General features: G+C 40.0%; 1 protein-coding gene across 1 annotated transcript in view; it reads left to right on the top strand.

The window, feature by feature from the left end:
• Positions 1-3994: 3994 nt before the first annotated feature.
• LOC5573863 (lysosome-associated membrane glycoprotein 1) overlaps positions 3995-25605 on the top strand; it is a 49878-nt gene continuing 28267 nt past the window's right edge. Inside the window, exon 1 of the mRNA XM_001654844.2 lies at positions 3995-4325. Within this exon, the coding sequence (XP_001654894.1) occupies positions 4268-4325 (58 nt within the window). The 5' untranslated portion in view covers positions 3995-4267. The remainder of the gene's footprint in view (positions 4326-25605) is intronic.

Raw genomic sequence — 25605 nt, 5'->3', positions numbered from 1 at the left:
TTTGAGTAAATATCATGGGAAAACGATGTCAGCTTTGATATTTCGAAAGGTATTTTGAGATTTCCGTAGAAATTTTGATATTTCGAATAGAATTTTGAGATTCCGGTAAGGAATTTTGAATTTATTTGAGAGATCTGGTATTCTTTCTGGCGTTACGTCCCAACTGGGACAGAGCCTAATTCTTAGCTTAGTGTTCTTATGAGTACTTACACAGCTTTTAACTGAGAGCTTTCAATGCCAATTGACCATTTTGCATGTGAATATCGTGTGGCAGGTACGAAGATACTCATTACGATAATTATGTTGTTTCTTAGGAATTCTCGGATGTCGGATGGATTTCAGCTAATTATAGAGTAATTCTTAATTTTATGTAAGAATGATTGACTGACTGACATCCCAGATTCTCTGATTTCTTTTGGAGTTCTGGAATTCCTATAGTAATTCTGGGTTTCCGATAGGCATTCTAGATTTGTTATAACAATTCCGGGATTCTTTTGGGTATATTGTAAATCCGGTATTTGATCTGGCTATTAATCTTTTGAAATCATTCGGATATCTTCGAGGCGGTATTTCTGTCTCTTTTCCGAATCTTTGGAATTCTTGTAAACTTTAGACCCTTTTGATTTCCAGTTCCGTTGAGATTTCAGAAAAAATCTTCAACCGGACGTAACTGTGCGTTAGACTGGCTCAGCTCAGTATGGGAGAAAAATAAAGTTGTATAATTCCTCGGGGCACCCCCTAGGATTATTTCTTAGGGTTAGAGGAAAACTTCCTGAAAATTTCAGCTCATTTGGTCGTTCCATGAGCTGGCGCAATTGAATTGAAGTTAATATGGGATTTTCAGCTCACACATATGGGAAACAGCACATCATCTCCTGTTTGGATCAGGAAAATTGTTGATCGCGTTCAATTGAACCCAGAATGTCAAAAACACTAATTGATACCATAGCGAACAATATTGTAGAAGGTTGTATTATGATTAAAATTGAGAAAGTTGGTGTTTTAACTATCTGAAGTAGATTTGCAATAATGCTTGGTATTTCTGCAACATAGCTGGGTGGTAGCCACTAAGCGCATCATAGCCACCTTTGACGCTGGGCGAGTAGCGGTACAAGGTGCATGCATATATGTGATTGTACGGGAGTGCTGATCTAAGCCTAACTTTCAACTACTGAAAGGTTAATTAAAATTAGCTTAAAACCATATACAACCTTCTGTAACTATGTTCATTAGGGTATCAACAAGTGAATTTGTCATTCTGAGCTCAATTGAACGCGATTTACCAGTCTACGGAACGAAGCAGTGGCATAGGGTCAATTTTCAGTATATTTGAAACAAATATTCCATACAAACTTCGAATTGAATGCGCCAGCTGGGGGAGCAACCAAATGAGTTGAAATTTTGAGAGAGTTGTTTTCTAACCCTAAGTCACATATCTAAGGGGTGCCCCGTTGAGTTTTTCAGCTTTTTTGTTTAAGGGCCAGTCTACTGTGCGTGAAGTTGAGGATATTTCAACCCTGCACTATGTATCGTATAAAGTAACCATCGATGACCAGTTTCGCGATACTGCGTTAAGGATCTCAAATTGGCCGAGCGGAGTACGATGCCGTGAATTCCGAGATTTCCATAATTCAGCGTGGCGACCATCAACCCGAGTTAATCGACCTACTCCTTAATTTACTTTTTTTTTTTTTTTTTTTAAATCTTTATTTGAGTGTATTTTAACGCACGAGGGCTAGTTCTACACTTTTTACTGTAAAATGCTTGAATCATGTACCTCAATATGTAATTCTTACCTATCTTATTTATGTTTTTGTTCAATGTGTATTTTTGCATTGTTACTTCGGCATTTGTATGTGTGTTATTTGATTATACTTGTAAGTGTTTCATTAATCAGTAGTCTGTACGATCTTGTAGGTCGAAGACGATATTTATAAATAAATAAATAAATTATAGTATGAACTAGCGATCCTTTATATAGAGATAAGCGTAAGTTAAATGGAATGATTTGGCAACAAGCCTGCAGTGCTGAGTTTTCTGGGCGTCGAGAATAATATTGTAACACGGACATGACTTCCTCATTGCTAAAAAGTGTATTTTATTTCGTTATAGATCTTTGAGCTGCATTTCTTAACTAATAAACAGCAAAAAAATCAACAAATAAAAATCGCATTGACAAAAATTTAAAAAAGGATAATATTTCATATTTTTTGCTTCATGCAAAATTACTTTTACCGAAGTAATTCCAAGCGGATTACAGTACTCTTCAAGAAAAAATCAAAACTAACATAATGCATGTTCGTTTGGCTCACGCTTTGACAGCTCTCGCTGCTCGATTGGCTCGCACATTGACAGAAATGTCAGCTTCCGCAAATCTCTCTTATAAAGGATCGCTAGTATAAACCTTTGAATGTCTGAATGTAAAAGAAAATCCTTAATTCAATCACTATTGTGAGAATTAATTTTATTTCTAAGAATTCCAGGGATACTACCAGGAAACCTACCGAAATAACGAGAATACCACAGAAATACTAAGAATTCCATATCCATCATCGGAGTTCAACACAGAGAAACAGACGTAACACTTAGAACAAATCTCGATCAAAATCATAGTCGCAAAATCATGTACGCCCAATGCTATAAACACTGTAGTTGACCGATGTGTAAACGTCAAACACGAACAAAAACGACGCGAGCGCTGCGGGTGCTCGATTGACCACCTACCCAATATTTGAATCGATCGTTAAGAAGTTGGTCGATGGACAGCGTTGAGAGTGTGACGTCTGTTTGTCTGTGCTCAAAATTCTACCGTTATTGCATCAAATTCTCAGTACTGGAATCTTGAAAATGTTAGGAACTAATTCCACAATTGCTGCACACTTAAATTATTTTACGGGTTCCTGTAAAATCTCAACAGCTGAACAGTTCGGTGAAATACGGTAAATTCTTACAGATTCGGTGAAAAATCACAGGAATCCGTAAAATTTCGACGGAATTACGGTGTTTTATTTCACCGAACTGTTCAGCTGTTGAGATTACGGTGAAATTCACCGTATGAGCTTAGTGTGTGTAATATCAAGATCTCATTATAGGACACAGATCTTAAGCTAAAATTCAAAAATTCTCAGGAATATCTTTGTAATCATCATCATAAAATCCACATGCACATAAAGGGAATGCTAGATTTATCGCCAATTTATACTTCAAATCGTGTAAATGCTCGATAACGCAATGTATAGCGGGAATGTAGTAATATTAATATTTTCACATGATTTGTCGTGTGAATAAGTGGCAAATTTGGCATATATGCATGATTTTATTGATCTTAAGTGTCACTATGAATGGAATTTTCTTAACGTGCAGCATCACTCTGCACTCTGAATAGAATTTTCTCAACGTGCAGCATCAGTCACTGCTCATGTTCGAAAGTAGTAGCACAGTAGTAGGTACTACATGTTCGAAAGGTTTTTTATTCATACCAAAAGTGTAGTAAACTTTGTGGATATTGTTTTTGAGTAGATGCTACATGTAGTAAAGTTCAACGCTTTTTATTCATACCGCCCAATATCTTGGATCATTCTATTGCACGAATTGATGACATCATTAGAACAACTAATTACACCATTAGCTGTGATTTTAGCGACCACAACTATGTTGTACAGTTTTGAAAACATTTGTTGCCAGTATGCGAACCGTATGGGAACTTTTGATCGAAAAATGTTGATGTACGTGGGATGAAATATATCTCATACAAGGTAGTTTCCGGAATTTGAATCAAAACGGTCACTCAGGATCTGTGTAGAAATCTTTTATGGTGCGGGAATAAAACCGAACTAAATTAATGCATTTTGGTCTAGACCAGTTCGTGGATGCATGACTCCTGCATTTCTCATGCTGTCAGTCAACTGCATCGCGTAAATGTCATTTTATCAATGTAGTGGTGCAGTCTGCTTTGAGCTAATCCATCAACATCATCAAAGCAAAGAACCTTTCCTTCCGCAGCAGAGTACAGTGTGTATTATTTATCAATCAGTCGCAGTTCGCAGAAGGTGAACGGTGTTGAATCTTGTCTGTACAGAATAAAATTTCCTCCCCATTATCCGTTGGTGCTGTGTGCTACGCGGATTCAGTGAAATATAAGAGACCGGACGGCAGAAAGCTACTGCAATACTGTGCCTGCCTACTGTGATCTATTCCCCGGTGTGTAGAGTGTGGTTCTCAATCTGATCATCTGACTGGATTCTTCGGAAAAGTAGGCGAATACAAAATGAAGGCTTTGATAACTTTTGCGCTTCTGCTGGTGACCGGATTTGCAATCTGCGGTGGTAAGTACCTTCGGAGGGGTAATTGTGTAATCTCGATTCAGCTCTAATCTTGTTTGCTCGAGATTGTACTTGGTCACTTCGCAAAAGACTCCCTCGGTATTCCTAAAATCTCAATTGTCCTTGTACGCTACCAGCATCTAGTAGGCTGGTCATTAGACTTTTATAACTGCAGTAGCATTTTCCATTCGAATATGGCTTCCGAGCAGTAGGCCAGAATGATATCAGAAGCGAGAACAAAGAGCAGCGCTTCCTTGGAAGCTGATAAAGCTGTCGATTGCGTTTCAGGTTGCTGCTTTTCTGTGGCCTCTCGCGACAATTTGAGCAAATTGTTCCACTTACGGAACAGCTGTTTTCCGAGACAGTAAGGGGGGATATTTTGGGGCTCCTCTATGTGAAGAGGTTACAAAAATTGAAGCGTAATTTAGGCAAGGACGGCCTATTATGTTCCCAAAACGGGATACAAAACTTACAGATTACAAGGGAAGGTGACCCTTGGACTGGTAAAACATGAATAATCTTGCACATTATGATCGGCATGGCATGATAAAGGAAGAAAAATTTATTGATGATTCATTTCTGTGGTGGATGTGTTTTGCTGTTTGTTTCTTTTCTTTGAATCAATGCAGAGTTGCCAGTCTTATTAAATTTGATGAAACCATCTATTTTGAAATTTTTGGGAAGGGTATATAGTTCATGGCCCGATGTAAAAGTTCTCCCAACCAGTTATTGATATACAGTTAACTCTCCCTTACTCGATATTCCGTATCTCGATATCGAGTTAGAGAACCATAGTAGAAGTTGATTTTCACGGCTAACTCGATGGTCGCCTGGATTGCAGATGCACTGGTTTTGTGTTCTGTAAGAGCAGTCGTAACGGTGCGCGACTAAACTAAATTACATAGCGCAGTATCATTACGCTGATCCGTACCGGGCGCTGCTAACCGGGGTAGCAAAATGACAGCGCTGCTTTCGGAAAGCATCGGGTGAGCAAATTTAGCAGCGCGATAGTTGCGCTGCTATTCGATTTGAATTCAAGCATATACGGTGTGGGATATGAAATTCTGGTTGGAGTTTTAGTAATCTGATGCGCATGAAGTAGAAATTTCATAATTTTGAGAATTCGGGTAAACCTTCAAGATTTTGATAAGAATACTAGGAATCTGATGCAATTATTGGAAATCCGATAGAAGTTTATGAAATACTCGAAAATCCTCGATTTCGGAGAATTATGGGATTTTGGGATTCCGACTGGAATCCTTAGAATTCCAACTGGAATCCACGGGATTCCGCCTGGAATCCTCGGAATTTCGACTTGAATCCTCGGAATTTCGACTGGAATCCTCGGAATTTCGACTGGATACCTCGGAATTCCAGCTGGAATCCTTGGGTTTCCGACTGGAATCCTTGGGATTCCGACTGGAATCCTTGGAAGTCCGACTGGAATCCTCGGGATTCCGGCTGGAATCCTCGGGATTCAGACTAGAGTCCTCGGGATTCTGACTGGAATCCTCGGGATTCCGGCTGGAATCCTCGGGATTCAGACTAGAGTCCTCGGGATTCTGACTGGAATTCCAGCTGGTATCCCAAGGATTCCAGTCGGAATCCCAAGGATTCCAGTCGGAATCCCAAGGATTCCAGTCGGAATCCCAAGGATTCCAGTCGGAATCCCAAGGATTCCAGTCGGAATCCCAAGCATTCTAGTCGGAATCCCAAGGATTCCAGTCTGAATCCCAAGGATTCCGATGGCATTCTAAAAATTCCGCACCAGAATATAATAGATATTCCAGCAGAGTTACAAAAATTCCCAACCTGAATTGATCACCATTATTTTCACAACTCATATGTTATCCCAAAAAGCAACGACCGGTACGGAAACGAGTTATTAAATATGGTAGCCACCGGTGTGAGAATGAGTGACTAAACTAAAATGACAACTCTGGGGGTGATCATTTTAATCACCCAAATAGTCGCTCCCGTTAAAGATGCTCTAACTCTATATTTCTCTAACTCAATGGTTCCGTCAATATTTAGTTATGGAGAGTTGACTGTAGTAAAAGATCAATTTAAAAAATATATAATACAAAATCTTCACCTAACTTGTTTTGGTAAAAATTTTCTTCTTCAAGGAAATATTTCAAATTTCTTGTCAATAATTTAATTTGGTCAATACAGTCAACTCTCCCTAACTCGATATTTTGTATCTCGATATCGAGTTAGAGAACCATAGTAAAAGTTCGTTTTCATGGCCACCTCGATGGTCCCTTGGATCGCATTTGCACTGATTTTGAATTCTGTAATTCGATACCTCCCTAACTCGATGGTCCCTTCAATATCGAGTTATGGAGAGTTGACTGTACTTCTATTATCACTGGTCAAAATATCAGAATATCGGTCGTAAGTGATTGCGTTGGCATACTACTGATATCTCGCTTAAAAGTACTGTCAACTCTCCCTTTAGTCGATATTCCGTATCTCGACATCGAGTTAGCGAGGCATAGTAAACGTTGTCTTTCATGGCTACCGCGATGGTCCCTTGGACCGTTTGACCGACTGTTATTTTTTCCAGCAACACGATAATTCTTCGCATGTTTTGAATGATCTCGGCAAGTTTAGTGAATTTGTGATTGTATTTTTTTAGGAATCTGTGGCTGTGGGGAAGAATATTTTAACGATTTTTTTTTTTAAATAATCGTAGTAAGGAAGAGCAGAACTTTCAAAATTTTTACCGCAAGAAATTGATATTGAGGAATTCCAGTTGTAATTCGCACGAAGTATTCCGGCAAAATTCTGAAAATATGAGGGGTCTCTGTCGGGGAATATTCTGAGCAGTCATCGATATGGCAATGGCTATGGGATTTTTTTTCAAACTTTCTATCCGGAATCTATTGGTGGTTTCCCCTAGTTATTCAACTTAAAAGTTTCTCCAGGAATTCATGGGTTATACTAAGGATTCTACCAGAAATTCATCTTGGGATTCTAACACAAATTTTATCTATAATTCCACTAGAAATTTATCGACAGATTCAACCAGAATTTCCCCCGGAAAAAAAAAACTTTTTCAGACATACTTCCAGGTGGCATTCTTCCAGAGATTCCTTAAGCAATTCTCGCTGAATCCAGGCCGCAATCGGCACCCATCGTTAGAATTCCAATTTTATGTCACTGATCGCTAGTTTTCGATAAAACTTAAGGGTGGTTTTTTCGGTTTTCTCAAATTTGTGGACCCCTCTTACGCCAGCTAGCTAAACAGTTTGCGAAAAAGCTAATTTTTTTTTAATAAATTTTGGGTATTTCTTCACGTGATATGTATCATATGTAATAATATTGAAAGCTATATTCTTACGTATGAAGTTAAAACAATTTTGGCGACCATTTTAAATTTGGCCACCATCTTGAATTTTGTTAGAAATTTTTTTCACGTTTTTCCACCATTAGCGCACCGCTCGTTTTGAATTCTGAGATCCCATCAGAAAGCTGAGGAAAAATTGCATAAAATAGGCTACACAAACTAGGTGAGCAATGGTAGTTACCCTATGAAATGAACGATTTTCTAAATCATGCTATACGGTTTTGACGCAAATGGTGAGTGCAATCAATGCAAAAAACAAGTTTTATTTTGAGTGATAAAATCTGGGGGCCATCTTGGATTTTGACGCCATTTTGATTTTAAGTAGTAGAATTAATTTTTCACCTTGATGGTAGATTATTTTTTTCCTTCAAAAGTTCTTCAAAAAATTATTGAAGATTTCCTCCATTGATTCCTTCAAAAATTCTCCAGTAATTCTTTAGGGCTTACTCGAAGGCTCTAAGAATTCCTTCAGAGATTGCTATAACAATTTTTTCAAAGATTCCTCTAGAAGTTAGTTCCAAGGAGTCTATCACGCGTTACCCAGGAATCACATTACAAATTCTTTCAGATACTTTTCAAGGGATTCTTCTAGAAATTGATCACCAAAAATTCCTCCAAGGACTTTTGTCCTTCTAGGATTCCTCTTTAAATTCCAGAAGGAGTTGCTTAAGAAATTCCTCAAGGAAATTTTTCAGCGATTCTTTCTAATAATTTTTCTACAGATTCTTCCATGGATTTGTACAAAAAAAAACTTTGAAGGAAGCATTGGTATTCTTCAGTAATTCATCCAATGCTTCCAATCCATCCACTTCTTAAAGAGATTGATCAAGAAATCCCTTCCAAGAAATAAATCCAGCAATTCCATCGAAAATTCCACCAAGAATTTCCACCAGAGAATGCTCAGGGTGATCAGCGCACCGGGAAATCGGGAAAAAGCCGGGAAATATACGGGAATTTCAATTAGCACCGGGGGAATTTTGCATACCAAGTAATGTTTTAACCAGCACGATCTATACTTTAGTGGGTTTTTTACAAAAGCTTCTGAATTCGAATCCCAAGTTAGTCAATAAAGTCAAGAATATATTCTTTATACAAATGTTACCACTTGCTCTAATCCAGTAAATTAAAAACTTTCAATGAAGAAATATCTTGCAAAAAGTTTTTCATATTTTTTTCATGAAGCATTTTATGTTAAAAATTACAATGTTTCGATGTTATAAATTTCTCTAAGCAAGCTTGCAATTCACTAAGATCAAATTAAATGCGTTTAAAACTAGTATTAAATTCTGTTATTTTTTATCAAAAATAATAGCCCTGAGAAAATGTTCTGGTTGGTTGGTTGGTTTGACTTTATTAACGAGATTTTTAGCCCTAGGCTAGTTCATCTCGGGACCAACGGCTTTACTTCCCTTCCGAAGGAAGTCGTCACTATAACTTTTTACGTCATAAGTGACTATGTCGGGGATGGGATTCGATCCCAGGTCCTCGGCGTGAGAGGCGAGTGTTCTAACCACTACACCAGGTCCGTCCCCACAGAAAATGTTCTAAATTTGTAGGGATATAACAAAAAATTCTATGCTGATGACCATGGTACGAAATGTTGAACAATTGAATATGTCTACCAAATCTGTGACCGTTTAAAATTTAAACTATGATTCACTCAAAGATTGACTCGATCCCATAATATAAACAAGGGTCAAACTTTTTTTTAACACTGAACTTTTTCATAACAAATTCCACGATTACTTAAAATGACCGTAAGATATCGTTTCATAGATCAAACTGGAATTTAGCAGCATCGGTATAAGCCCAGAAAATTTGAATGCGCAGCAAAATTTCTGATTTCCGGCTACCCCCAATAGAAATGCTTTGGTTTATGACCAAAATTCGTACTTAAAAGTCGTCTGAAACGGTAAAAAAATCACAATATTTCTTAAAATATCATTAAACCGGGAATATTTTTGAATTACCGGGAAAAACAGGAGAAAACCGGGAATTTGAAATTGACATTTCACTGGCCACCCTTAATGCTTCTATCACAAATCTTCCACTGATTATTCTAATGATTTCCATATCAATTTCTCCATAGGTTTTTCCAGAAAATCCTTTACCAATTTGCTCTAAAAATTCTTTCAAAAATTCCTACAGAAATACACAAATATACAGTTAGAAAGAAACGTGTAAATTTCTGAGACATATGCACATGATTGGAGCGTGTAATATCATGGATATTTACATTCTATGTTATGTAAACTTCAATGATATGTCATGTAATCCAGCGGAATCCTGAGTGATTATATGACATATAACACATTTTTACATGATTTCGGATTTAAATTTACATGACGGCATGTTTGCATCGTATAAATGAAGTTTACATGACGTGTAATCTTCATTATTTTTTACAGTGTACATGCAGAGATTTACTGCAGGAACTCTTACAATGATACTACGCAGAATTTATTCAAGGATTCATCAAGGAGTTCCTCCAGAGATTCCACTAAGAATTCCTCCAAGGATTTCAGCAGGGAACCTTCAGGGATTCCACGAGAAATACTGCAGAAGAATTCATCAAAACTTTCTACACGGGATATCAGCAGGTATACCTTTAGTGATTCCTTGCATTTTTTTTTAGAGGTTCTCCCAGATTATCCTCCTGTATTCTTCTAGGGAATCTATATAAATAAAAATGGAATGGTGTTTGTATGTCACGAAATGGCTTACGAACGGGTCAACGGATTTGAATGATTTTTTCTCCGTTTTGTTTGTCAAGGGTTCCGACGTGTTTGTGTGTATTACAATCCCAAGATATTCAACGGGAAAGTTGGAAAAACTAGCGCGAACGAAACTGTCATTTTGAATGGGACGATCAATAGCGTTTTTCAACAGCCTACTTGATGGCAAGACGAAGTTTGCCGAGGTCACTAGTCTTCAATAAATTGTTTTATAAATTCCACCAGTGTCTCCTTCAAAGATTCTTCTATGTATCTCTGAAGGGAACCTACAAGGCATTTTTCTTGGGATTTCTACGGGGGTTACTTCAATAATCTATCATAAATTTCTCAGAGGATTCCTTAAGGAATTTATCCATCAATTTATTCCAGAATTTCTTGAAGCATTTTTTTTTCCAAGGAATCCACCAGGAATCTTAAAGAATTTTTTAGGAACTCCTTCAGGGATTGTTTGAAAAGTTCTTCCTGATATATATTAAGGAATTTCTCCAGGGAATTACAAGGGATTTTCTCCAGTGATTTCTCTGGTGATTCCTCCAAGGATTTCTCCAGAAATGAATTATTGGATTTTTTCATAAATTGTCCAAAAAAAAATCTTTTCCACTTCAGGGATTCAACTAGGAGGCATTCAGAGAATTGTTTTGTTTGATCCTCTGAGTAATTATCAGTTAATTTCCTGGAGGATTTCTGATAATCTTGAAGGAAAATCCTATTTAAACCTCTGAAGTTTTTTTATTGTTGAACTTCTGGTGCAACTTTGATGATTTTTCGGGTGGAAATTCTAGCGAAACTCTGGTGATATTCACAGTGTTAACCCTAGAAGAACTCCTTGTGAAATTTCTCAAGAAACTTCTCTCGCGTAAAATTAAATGTGAAATAATCAGAAAAAATACTGGTGAAGTTTCTAAAGGAATTACTGGTGTAATATTTATAGGAAATAGTGGTCAAATTCCACAGGTTTATGGGATAATTGGAGTTCATCTTGGCGGAATCCACGGATGAACCTCTGGTGGAATTCTCAGAAGAATTCCTGTTTTGAATCCCAAGAGGAACTCCTGGAACAGTCACATGGATGATATACTGGTGGATTCCGAAATGACACGTACAAATTCATGATGAAATCTTAAAAAGAAATTCCAGGTAAAATCGCTGGAGGAATTCCTTCCCTGGAGTTATTCCGCGATAAATTCATTGAAAAAATCCGGCGGGATCCCATGAGCATTTCCTGGACTGATTCCTTAAGGATCATCGGGAAGAATCTCTTGATGAATTCCGATGATGAAATCCTTATAAGAAATTTCTGACAAAATCCCTGGAGGAATTCCTGATAATCCTCGAGAATCTTTCAGGAATATCGGGAGGCATCCCTTGATTAATTCCTTTCAATAATTATCAGAGGAATTCCTTTTTGAATCCCAGGAGGAACTCCTGGAACATTCACTGGATGATATACTGGTGGATTACTAAATGTCTGGTGAAATTCTTATTAGAAATTTCTGGTGAAATCTTTATAACAAAACCCGCAAAAAATCCCTGGAGTTATTCCGCGATAAATTCCTTGAAAAATCCGAAGGAATCCCTTGAACATTTCCGGGATTGAATCCTTTAGGAATTTCGGAAGGAATCCCTTATAAAAAATCCGGGAAGACTATCTTGAAAAATCTCTTGAAGAATTCCTTAGAGAAACCCTAAGAAGAAAATTCAGGTAGAATCCCTCAATAAATTCCGAAAGAATCCGTAATAAATAGCCTGACGGAACCCAGAATAAACCTAGAATCTCAGAAGATGTTCATGATGGAATATCAGGAGGGTTTTTTCATAATGAAATCATGCAATGTGCAGGCTCTGTCCCAGTGGGGACGTAACGCCAGAAAAAAGAAGATGTAATGAAATCTTATAACGAAATGGAAACCCTGCAGAAACTCCCAATGAAGTCTATTGAAGAACCCCTGATGAAATACCTACAGCAACTTTTGAAAGAACTTGTGATGTAATCCCTGGAGAAATTTCTGATGGAATCATTAGAGAAACTCTTGATAAACTTAATGTAGACATTCCAGGTAGAATTCTAATGGAACCTCTGAAGAAACTTCTGACGGAATTCCTATTAGAACTCCTGAGGAAATCCCTGGAGGGATTCCTAATAATATGCCTGGCGGCACTTTTTATAAAATTTCGAATTCCTTGAAGAATCCCTGTAGGTTCTTTCCTTGAAGAAACTTCTGAAAGTACCCCTGTAGGAATTCCAGGTGAAATCTCTGAAGGAATTCCTGATGGAATCCCACGGGAACTCCTGATGAAATCCCAACAAGACCTCCTGTTAAAAGATTCAGGGGAACTCCTGATGGAATCCCTACAGAAACTTTTGATAGAACCCCTGGAGGTATTCCAGGTGGGATATCTAAGAAAAATGCTAATGAAATCCCTGAATGAACTCTTCATGAAATCCCTAAAAGAACTCCTGATGTTATCCCTAGTAGAACGTCTGATGTAATCCATAGAGGAGTTCCAGGTGCAATCTCTGAAGAGACTTCTGATATAATCTCTACAAGAACTCCTGTTGAAATTTCTGAAGAAATAAATAATGATCCTGAACGAGTTTCTGATGAAATCCCTGAAGAAAACTCCTTATGGAATCCAGAGGAACTCCTAATGGAATTCTTGTAGTCATTCCTAAAGATATTCTTAAAGGTACTTCTGATGAAATCCCTGATAAGATTCCTGATGGAACTCCTGATAGAATCCCTAGAGGAACTGCTTATGATTTCCCTAGAAGAAATCCTTATGGAATTCCTCGGGGAACTCCTGATATAATATCTAGAGGAACTCCTGATAGAATCTTTGAAGGAATGCCAGGTGGAACCTCTGAAGGGACTCTTGATGGGATCCCTGGAGGAACTCCTGATGAAATTCTCGGAAGAACTCTGATGCAAGCCCTAAAGGTACTCCTGGTAGAATCCCTATTGGAATTCCTAATAGAATCTCCAGAGGAATTCCTGATGGAATCCTTGGAGGAATTCCTAACGATATTCCTGATGGAATCGTTGAAGGGACTCCTGATGAAATCCCTAGATGAATTCCTGATGGAATTCTTTAAGGTACTCCTGGTGAAATCGCTGAAGGAATTACTGATAAGATTCCTGTTGGAAATCCTGTAAGAATTCGTAGAGGAACTCCATATGATATTCCCAGAAGAAATATTGATGGAATCCCTCGAGAAACTCCTGATATAATCTCTAGAAGAACTTCTGATAGAATCCTTGATGGAATTCCTGGAGAAACTCCTGATGAAGTCTTTGAATGAATTTCTAAAGATATTCTTGAAGGAACTTCTGATGAAATCCCGAGAAGCACTTGTGATGGAATCCCTAGTGGAATTCCTGATAGAATGCATGAAAGAGTGGAAGGCGGAATCTTTAAAATAATCCCTGATGGATTTCCCGGAGAAACTTCTGATCCCTAGAGGAACTACTGATGGAATCCCTGTAGGAACTCATTCCATCAGGAAGAAATTTGATGGATTTCTTGGTGGAATGGAAGTTTGAAGTTAAAAGACACCAACACGTAAATGCTTCCAGTGGGCGATATACACTAGACAACGGACTAGCATGCAACGTCCAGTGGAACAGTTGAAATACTTTCCTGACGAAAAGTTTTCCGAACTGAAGCGGAAATCGAGCCCACACTACGGGGCGGTCCATTAATTACGTAAGACAATTTTCGGGATTTTTCAACCCCCCCTCCCCCCCTGGGTAAGATTTTTTGTATGAAAATTGAAAATAAATTGTATGGCTCGTAAGAAATCTCAGACCCCCCCTCCCCCCATAAACCCTTACGTAATTAATGGACAGCCCCTACTTGAATCGATGCGGCTAAATCGATGGTAACACTAACCGCACGCTTGAGGAATTCTAGGTGAACTTTCGGAAGAAATTTCTAAAGAAATTCTTACAGGAATCCCTTGCTAAATCACTGGACAAAATCTTTATTAAATTTCTGGAGATAACCGATGAAATCCATGAAGGAATTTCGGTAGAATTCCTAATGGCATTCCAAGAGGATTACCTGGAGGAATTCCTGGTACAATCCCTCATGGAATTTCTTGTTGAACTTTTGATTGAATCATAGGTAATACTGCTAATGGATTCCCTGAATATAATTCTGGAAAAATAGCTTGAGGAATATTTAAAGAGTCGCTGGTGAATTTGATAAAGAAAACTATTAAAGATTGTTAGAAACGCTAGTGAAATACAGAGAAACAACTCAAGAGCGCACATTTGCTAGATCACTGCACTCAGGCAAAAATACTATGAATACCCATTATTTTCCCTTATGTTTATTTGCCACAAGAAATCGGTAAGTATTTCATTGATTCACCTTATGAATTGATCTGAATCATGCCAATGAGGTGTCTTGCTTATTTCATAAAACAGCATTATGAAAATTGAAATGATAATTTAAGAATTTCTTCTATTAGCAGTATAAACTACATTAGTTTTTATGACACTAATTATTATTCCACAGTTCGTTTTTTATACCTCGTGGACAAAACATTTCATTCTGAATATTTACAGAATTCCCTATGTGTTCACCTACTTAATAGTAGGTAACTAATTTCCTAACGTGTGGAAATCGTATTTACACCTACTTTGTCGTGTTGATACTCGATTTACAACAATATGTAGTAAAGTGCTGATGCATATTTAGCTGCGACGAGACGAAGGATACAAATTCGATTTTTACACGTTTTTACAGCCATTTTCTAAAGCAAAACAGATAATAATGAAATATGCAATACATCAGAACCCTCATTCTCCTTTTATTAAACTAATTTTCCTTTTTCTATTTTTTTACAATTTCCACCTTTGTTCATTGCCGTAGTTCCTTCCCCCTTAACTGGACAACTTATTTCCTTTGGAAACATCCGAACAAATTGGTGGTGCTTCCGTACATAAATCCGCAATCAGCGTCCAATACAATGCTTCCAATTGCAATTTTTCATAATAACAACCTTATGAGTTTTTCACGCTAGTCACAGCTATGTGAATCATAAGGTGGCCTAATGAAATTTTTTTTTTTTTTTTTTTTTTTTTTTTATCTTTATTATAGAGGTTTTCAGCTTTCGCAGCTGGTTCGCCTCTTCAAACGTTTAAGGCTAATTTTTATATCTCGTTGTACAATTTGGTTTCTTTCAAAAACTTCAACAATTTCTCCTCTTCATTTACATCATTGCTTAACACGGTTCTTATACTATCTTGTAGGTTCAAATTGTTACGTATATCAGCATATTTTTGACAGTTCAGTAAAATGTGTTCAACAGTCAGAGGGACTGAGCAGGTTTCACAAGTTGTTTTAGTTGAATTGGAGATATAGTGTGCATGTGTAACTCTTGTGTGCCCTATTCTTAAACGAGATAAGATCTTCTGTTCTTTTCGATTTTTTCTGTCTGACCATTCTGACACAGTATTTTTGATTTTTCTCAGAAATTCACCATTGTTGGATTCCCATCTTCGATACCATGCATCCTGTAGTGCATTCTGAATTACTAATTTCATATCTGCCCTAGGTATTCCGAGATTCCATTTCGTTGATGTACGCCCGATGCTAGCGAGCTTGTCTGCTTCCTCGTTTCCTCTAACGCCACTGTGTCCTGGAACCCAGCAAAGAGTCGTGTTGGGTAGAATAGAGTTTTCGATAGCCTGGATTAGGGGATGCTTTTGTTGCGGATTTTCTAATGCAGCCAATGTACTAGCGGAATCAGAAAAGATGATCGATGCGTTGGGGATGCTTGTACACTTCTTGATTGCAAAATAAACTGCCGCAGCTTCTGCCGAAAAGACGGTAAATTGGTCGGGTAATCTGCGTGCGAAATTTCCTATTGGCGAAGATATACCAATGCCAACCTTTCCATTTGAGCGTGAACCATCTGTGTAGATTTTGCAGTGTGTAGCGTATTTATTCTCAATGAGTTCGTTGAAAATCGCCTGAATTTTTTCCGGTGATTCGCCTGCCCGTATTTCTCGTTTGATTGACCAATCAACTTTGGGATTAGGACGATCCCATCGTCGATTTCCGACTCGGTGGAGTGTGGCTATTTCGGGAAAGTCAATATTAGTATATTGTTGCAATAACTTTCTTGTCTCATCGAGAATAAAAATATCTCTTTGTGCGCCGTATGTTTTTTCGATAAAGCTTATCGCTCTGTTGCTTGCTGCCGCAGTTAGGGTGTACTCAAAAGGGAGTATTCCAGCTTCAACCATTGTGGACAAAGTCGGAGAGCTTGGAAGTAGACCAGAAGTGAGACGTATCATTTTATTGTAAGTAGGGCTAAACATTTGGATCATAAGCGTTGCTGAACGGATTGTAATTTCTAGGCCGTACAGTAACTTGCTGATTATTATGCTCCGACCAATATTCATTAGCGACCTCCGGTTGTTAGTTGAGTGCCTTCCGCTTATAGCTTTAATTAGGCGTATTCTGCTTTCGCTGTCTTTTTTCACGAAGGAAAAATGCGAAGCAAAGTTGCATTTTCTGTCGACGACAACTCCTAGGATTTTTGCTTCTTTTTTGAACGCAACCTCACATCCATCGACAATTACTGGGTTTGTCCAAGGGTGATGTTTAAAGTTACAAACATGTGAAATTACACATTTTTCCGCAGCCATCTTGAAGCCACAGGAAATTGCCCACTTCGAGACTTTACGCACCGCTGATTGGAGCTTACGCCGTATGAGTTTGGGACTTCTACCAACAACGACAAGAATTATGTCATCGGCGTACACGAAGATAAATATACCATCGGGGAGATCGTTGAAGACGGAATTCATAGCCACCAAAAAGAGAGAGACGGCTAGTACGGATCCTTGCGGTACACCTGATTCCTCGATGAATTCTTCTGACAAAGTGTTCCCGATGATCACTTGAAAAGTTCGTCTATCCAGGAAGCCTTTAATGAATTTCCCCATGTTTCCTACGATGCCCCAGTTGATGAGCTGGCGCAATACTGAGGGTCGCCAGACCCTATTGTAGGCCTTAGAGAGGTCTAATGCAGCTATATCAACATGTAGTCCGTTGGAGAGAGCGTCATGTAATACCTGTCCGAACGATGCCAAGTACGATCCCGTGCCACGTCCTTTGAGGAATCCGTGCTGTCGAAAGTCTAGGAGTTGTTTTTCTTGGAGAACTGTTGTTAGTCGGCGATTAACCATGCGTTCCAAAACTTTTGAGATGCAGCTAGTTAGTGCAATCGGTCTAAAGTCTTGGGGGTTAGTTGACGTTGCCTGTTTTTTTGGGATCGGGACAATGAGACTGTGACGCCAGTCCGGGGGAAAACTTCCGGCTTTCCAGATAGCATTAAACATTTCTAATAACGCAATCTTACCTCGTAATGGCAGACGTTTTAGTAACGGATAACTTATCCCGTCTGGCCCAGCCGATTTTCCGTTGCTGGCATCCAAAGAGAAGAGAAGTTCTTCCAGGGTGAAAGGCTGGTTGAAGTCGTTATTTTCCTCATCGTTCGGAACGATAATTTTCGATAGCGTGCAATTCTTATCTTCTTGGAATTTTAGGAAACTGTCCTCATACTCAGCAAGTGATGAAATCTTAGCGAAGTATTTTCCAATGTTATTAGCAACGAACGTTGGGTCACGAGATATGATATCATCTTGGCAAATAGCAATCCCTCTCAATTTCCTTCGACCAGATAGTGCATTGACTCGCCTCCACATTTCACTCGTTGATTGCTCACAATCGAAACCATCAAGGAATTTCTCCCAAGACCTCTGTTTTGCTTCTCTGATTGTCTTTCTACACTCGTTTCGAAGTCGTCTGTACTCGGCATGAATTGCATCATTATTGGGGTGGTCCCTGGGAATACGTTTCACCGCCCTCAAAGCTTTCCTACGGGCTTTCACTGCAGTTTTCACTTCATCGCACCACCAGTGTGAAGCTTTTCTTCCGGGTCTACTGCTCGTCTTCGGGATTTGCTTCGTTGCAGCATCAATTATGATGTTGGATAGTTCTTCAAGTTGATATTCGCGGTTGGGATCTATTAGAGATGTGATGGTTTGTTCATATCCTTCCCAGTTTGCTTCGTTGAGTTTCCATTTTGGACGACGGGTTGTCTCCGGTGGGGGGGCATTGTGCTGAATTTCAATTGGGAAGTGATCACTTCCCATTGGATCCGAGTGAATGTACCAATTTAGAGAAGCAAGGATATTACTGCTTGCGAGAGATACATCTATGCACGATCTGCAGTTGGTGCGGAGGAATGTGGGCGAACCATCATTCATCACGATAAGATCATGTTGCTCAGCCGTGTTCAGTATGGCGACACCCCTTCCATCAGTCTTCGGTGAGCCCCATGCGTAGTGATGCCCGTTAAAATCCCCAAGAACGAGCAAGGGTTTCTCCAGTTGATCGAAAAGACTCGCTAATTGTTCCTCTAGATTTGAAATTCCGGAATTTTGAAGGTAGATGGACACGATTGTGTGACGAAAAGGCAGGTGAACTTTTGCAGCTACGGCTATGAGAGCCGTATTGAGTGGAACGAAAGTGTGCGCCACGGACTGGTGTATAGCTAAGGCAACATTTTGGAAAAGTGTGGATCCTGTTTTGACATACCACCGATACTTTCCTTCCAGTAAGCGATCTAAGTTCCGAGCATTCCGGCAATGAATTTCTTGAAGTGCTATTGCCTGTGGTGCGTTGTCATGTATTAACAGTTGAAGATCGCCTAGGTTGTTGAACAGGCCGTTTATATTCCACTGGAGTGCGAGTCTAGTTGTTGCGCTACCAGAAAAGGTGTCATTCGTGGAGATTGTTGGAGACCTTCGACGATTCGAGTATGATTCTCCGTATTTGCGATCATTTATGATGAGATTTTCGGAACCTGATTTCTGTTGTTCTTCAGCACTAGGGTTATAGGCGTTTGTTGGTGGGAAGGTTCGACATCGTGTTATGGTGGGCATCTCAGAAGATCCTGGTCGTTGCATATGGTTGTAGAAAAGATCATACTGATAGGCGTCAGTCAGAGCGGCTCGTGGCAGACAGTTCAAGGTACCGTCAGATGGGGCTTCTTTGGGCATATTTGATTTTTCTGACGTTGAGACGTGCATGGCTCTGGAAAGTGCGCTCATTGAAACCTCAGAGGTTGGGTTAAGGGAATTATGTGAAAGGACATTTTTGGTATGTAAGGAACAAGTGGAGGGATGATTTGTATTCTGCTGATCTGTTTGAGATTGATGTTGAGAGTGCGGTGCGTGCCAACCGGCCGCAGAGGAAGATTTACCATCGACGGGTTGGGGTGTAACGTCCCGGACAGTCTCCTCTTCCCCCTGCGCTTCTTTACGAAGTGAAGGTGGTACTACACGTTCGCACGCTTCAAACCGGTGGTTGTTGATTTTGGGATGGATGCTGTTGGTTGATTGCGTAACTAATTGATTCTGGTTCTGGGCCATTATTTGTTAGGTGGTGTTGACTTGAAGCTGGATTCTGCGATGTAGTTCGATTTAGCGGTATCCTCTTGATTGCTCGTTTGCCTGGTCATGATAGGGCTTCTGGTTCTAGAGGAGGTCCTTTTCGGCGGTGGTGACATGCCGGCCGATCCCTTGGATACTTGTTGTTGGTCTATTGGCTGAGTGTGGCGTTTCGATTTTCGCTTTATGCTTTCCATTTCTAAGCTGGGCTCGCTGGTTAGCGATTCACTCCGCTGTTTTGCTTGCATTCCATCCAGGAGACGCTTTAAGTTGTTGTTTTGCGCTTCCAATTTCCTGATTTTCTCATCACGCTGCTGTACATATTTCAGGAGTTCCTCGATTTTTGTCTCTTTTGCTTTGCTACGTTCAAGCATTTCTGTCACCTTTTCTTCCAAACTTCGCTGATTCTGTAGCTGCTGTTCCAACTTTTCGATCATGTCTTGCTGCTTCTTAATTTGTTCAGCCATAGCATCAAAGCGGGTTTTATCCAAACGAGGCTGCGCCGTCACTTTGGCATAGCTTCCGTTTCCTGCTTCGACTCGTTTTCGTGCATCCGGGTATGAGAGGTTGAAATCAATTTTGGTTCGGATAATATCCACTTCCTTCCGGTATACTTCGCATTGACGGTTAAAGGGTCGATGGTTTTTCTCACAGTTGATGCAGAAGGCAGGTTGATCGCATGTATCCATCTCCTCATGTTGTGACGAACAGTTGAAACACCTTTGGGGATTAGGGCAGTTGTTTCTTGAGTGGCCGTAGGAGTAGCATTTGAAGCAGAGTAATGGATTAGGATAGTAGGGTCGGGTAGGGACCTGTAGTAATCCAACTTTGACCGACTGTGGGTATTCTGCACGGCTGAAAGTGAGAATAATCGCCGGCGTTTTTTCTTTTTTTGCCTTCATGATCCTTCTGACATCGGTGACACCTTGACTGGCAAGCTTGTTGAGAATTTCCTTTTCCTCCATGCTGATTAGCGAGTAAGTGGAAATAACGCACCGACTTGTGTTGAACTTGGGGTGTAGTATTACGCTTACTTCCGTTCCATCCTTGAGAGTGTTCAATTGCAATAGTTTTTCGACTTGGGCTTGATTCCTAGTCCGCATAACGTACTTCGTGCCATATCCTTCAATATTACTGCGCTCAACGGGGCCAGCCCATTCCTCGACACTTTCTCCAACTATGAAGGGGTCCTCTGGAAGTGCTGATCCATTCTTACCCATCAGAAGCAGCGTTGTTACAGCTCCAAACGTTTCCGTTAGCCCAGGGAAGTTACGATTTAAAGGCCCGATGGGGCCGCCTCCACTGGTGGAGGCCATTTAGCAACCACAGCCAATCACACGCACTTTTTTCAGATCGAAGAGATACAAATCAATTAACGCAGAAAAAATTGGTAGCGGTCACCCGCTACCCACCCCTGCTGCGAGGATGAGGATTGAGGAATAAGAAACCCAAAAAAACGGTTTTCACGCGAATTTGTCTCAGCATGCACTTTTTCACCACGTATTGTCACAAACTCTCACTCGGGTTATTTGCTTGACCCACACAATACTACTCGTTACGCACTGCTGTATGTGCTTATTGTTCTCGATGATGCCGCTGTTGCCCGGTGTTAACTAAACATTGGATCGTACACTTTTAACGCCTACGCATAACAATTTGTCTGTACCGCACTTCGTGAAGATGAGTTCTCACGTTAACTTTTACGTCGGTTGAAAAAACGGGGTTTAAAACGCTTATTTCAAAGAGAAAATAGCATTTGAAGACTAGACGTTTCGTGATGTTGTTATACTACCGTATCCCGATTACACGAAACTGATGGCCTAATGAAATTGATACACGTTAATGAGGTCTATCATGCTTCACAATTATGCTTTTTATCGAACTAATATGAAATTCATAATAGCCTTATGAAAGATGGTATCATTGAGGAAATGACTAATGACGGCAATGGAAATCATAAGGCGCGCAATGAAATTTGTAAATGTTCATTATAATTAACTATTTTTTCAATTATGATTACCATTTTAACGATATGAAATCTATATTAGCCTTCTGAAATAGGTTTTTAGAGATTTTTCAATGCTTCATAAGGGAAAATTTTATGGAATTCGTTAATTAATTTGCCTGAGTGTATGGCATCGACGCTGCATAAATTCACGCATTTCGACTTGCCACCCTTCTGCATCGGCAGTTCATGGGACGTCGAAGCTTCAATTTGACATGCTGACGTCGATGTTCATCAAACATTTGGCTCCACCCACCGGTGGTTTAAGCGAAATCAAACCCGTTAGATTTTCTCCGACCGATTCGTCGACCATCAAATCGGTTTCACAAATTGTTAACTTGGTTCGTCAAGCAGCATCACACACGGTCAATCATAGCACCATCATGAGCATCATCCTGGGGCGGAGTCAATGTTGGTCAAACCGTCTGAGCGTCTGTGGGCTGCACAAGTTAGTCGCGTTCTGGAGTTTTTCATCATTTTTCCGAAGCCAATGATGACATCGCTGGAAAAATTGGACATAAACCGATTGAACGGAAGCAACTAATCCAGCTTCAATTCAAGGTAGAGCTACTACTGGTTCGGGAATAGCTCTGGGAGTACGTAACTGGAACCTGCCCAGAAGAATTGGAAACAAACGCAGCAGTTGTAGCAGCATGGAAGAAAAGTGATCAGAATTCCAGAGCCATAGTTGGTCTTCTGGTCGACGACAACCAACGAAAGCTGATCCAGGGCACAACCTCGTCGAAGGAAGCCTGTGAAGGCCTGAGAAGAAATTTAGAGCGCGCAATGTTGACGTCGAGGAAATCCTTTAAAAAACTGTGCGCTATGCGTTATACTTTTGCCATCAAGAAGCACATCATGGAAATGTTAGATTTGTTCGAGACGCTTTCGGTGGCGGACCAGGTACTAGACGCAAATTTGCAAGTTACGATGGTCCTCAGAAGCAAGACGGATTCCTAATTTGGCAGCAGTTCAGGATCAGCCATACGCCGCAGCAGAACGGAGCATCGGAAAGGAAGAACTGAGGACCTGGGATCGAATCCCATCCCCGAGATAGTACTAGTCACTAAAAAATTCAGTGACGACTTCCTTCGGAAGGGAAGTAAAGCCGTTGGTCCCGAGATGAACTAGCCCAGGGCTAAAAATCTCGTTAATAAAGATAGAAAAAAAGGAAGAACTGATCGTTAGTCGAAATGGGAAGGCGCCAGTCACTTGATGCCAAGATGCCGAAAAAGTATTAGGCTGAAGCAATCACACAGCTTTTCATCTCCAGAATCTTCTGCCATCAAGTGCTGTTTCGAAGACGCCGTTCGAATTGTGGACATCGGAGAACGTTAGGCATCAACCGTAGATGACAAGTCTACGGGTCACAAGCTTACGTGTGGATTCCGCAGAAGCATTCCAAGCTGGACCTAAAATCGATGAAAATGACGTTCGTCGATTATTCGCAGCAATATAAGGGGTATCGTTTCCTGGATCTAGCGACGAAAAAATTCGTGTCTCGTGATACCAGGTTCATTCCAGCTTAAAACGTTTGCGAAAATGGAAGTACTGATGAAGGCGTCGTATATTATCCATTCAAGTCAGTGGCCAAGAAGTCTGAAGAAATCGTTGATCCAATCATTGAGGTTGAAGAGGAGCATCCTCGGGCCGAAGGCGAATCGTCCGAGGATAGTGATTGAAGGCTTCGATGACAGCTCGACGATCCCTACAAGTCAAGCACTTCGATGTCAAGTCTGCATATCTGCTCGGTGACTGAAACTGAAACAGCTAGGATACTAGCAATCTAAGGCAGATCCTTGTCGCTACAACGATATGCTCGTGGCAAGGACAACGATGAATACGAGCGGGTCTACCGCTGCCTGTCGAAATTTTCAAGCTCACGAGCCTAGGAGACGTTACCAACTACCAGGGCATTCAAGTGGAGAAAACAAGTTCTGGTGATTTCTTGTTGAATCAATCGGCATCCGTAAGATTGCCGAGAAGCGAAGCCATCTAAAATAGCCATGGGCCCTGAATATCCGAACGTGCAGCAAAAGGAGGAGGAAAGTATGCCAAACGGTGAGCGTCTTATCGGCGCTTGATATGAATTGATATGAAATGAAACTTAAGAATCTAGGACCTTCTTGTAGTATATCAGGAAAATTCATTAGAGTTTTAAACACATAATTATTAATGGAACAGTTCTTGGATAGAGCCCCCTATATGTATCTGGCGATCAACGTCTACAGGATAGGTGTTGATCCAAGAGTAGAATGTTTTACGCTGCGTGTATCATACAACAACGTTGCTACTGCGTATATATGCGCTGCATTCGGTATCAACCTATAATCTTCGCGAGCTAATTTGTACATTATATCCAACGGTAAGCCTCGTGCATTACACATTCCCAAGCAAGCAACAGAAATTGCGACGATTACACACAAGTGACCGTCGGTATCTGTATCAAGCAAGTACACACGCTGCTTTGAGTAGATACGTTTATATGCAATAAAATAAGGCATTACACCTATCCATCCTATTTGCTCTGCCGTTATCAAATACTCACACCCAGCCGGTAGCAGTGCCATTTTGCTGCCCATTTTCTTCTGCATTCATCTTTGGCTGTCGAGTGAACTAATGCGATTTGTCAATCTTTACGCGCCAGAAGAGAGGCATGCAGATGCAATTGTAAAGTTTGAACCAAAGACTACATATATTCGAGGGGGGGGGGGGGGGGGGGGGGGGGGTGGCACGATCTCCACGGGTGTTGCATCCGAACTCACAGCTGGATGGAAGCGATTGAAATGAAATGGGTTTAATCATTTCCAATTCGATGACCTTCGGTGCGTTTTCCCCGCTATTTTTATCTACGGTCGGGTGGGCGTAAATGTGGGCGGTGGCTGACAGACGTCTGATAATCGATTAATTTGCACTCGGTGATTTTTACCTGCGATGCTATTTTTGCAGGTGGAAACTTTGTTGTGTGATTGTTGAAAAGTTTAGAAGCAACTTCCGGTTGGCGTAGTGAGAACCAGATATTGATGTTATTTTGTATTTCAATATTTCTCGAAAACTTATTCATATAGACTCAAGTCAAAAAAGCATACAAACTTACTTTATCGATCCTACGTGTTTCGCAAACGAAATTCTACACGTTTCGCTCTGAACCAACTCGATTTTTCACTTTTAGAACGTTTAATTTTTGGATTTACAAAACGACGAAAGTAAGATTTTCAACTTTCGCAACCTAACCACTTCTTTCGCCGCCCCGCTGTATGGAGAGACAAAGTGACTTAACCGCGAATCAAAACAAAACACAACTTGAGCCGATTTTACACTGGTGGAAAAACGTCGCAAGTAACTGAATAAAACGGCTTATCATTTTGTCATAAAATTCTTGTGTGAAATAAAAGGAACTCCATAGTTTTTGAACGCGAGCTTATTGTATGCTAAATTTAGGCAATATACACGGCGAAAAAATGTTAAAAAGGTGATTCATTTTCAAACAGTTTTAGAAGACAGGTTGTGATTCTTATGAATTAATTTTCTCATAACCGTATGGAAGTTACTTACGTCGATTTGAAAAAGTAATCGAGATTTGTCTGTTTATGTTGCACAAGGAGTCATGGCTAGTAGCAGGTCTATTTTAGAAATGAATAATATTTAAATGCAAGTTTCTAATAAGCCTCTTTTTTAATGATTGATTTCTAAAGCTTCTTTTTTAACTAAAGGGGTC

This window comes from Aedes aegypti, chromosome 2 (assembly GCF_002204515.2).
Source record: "Aedes aegypti strain LVP_AGWG chromosome 2, AaegL5.0 Primary Assembly, whole genome shotgun sequence".
Lineage (NCBI taxonomy): Eukaryota > Metazoa > Arthropoda > Insecta > Diptera > Culicidae > Aedes > Aedes aegypti.
The sequence above is the reverse complement of the archived record's forward strand: the minus strand, read 5'-3'. Positions and strand labels throughout refer to the sequence as shown.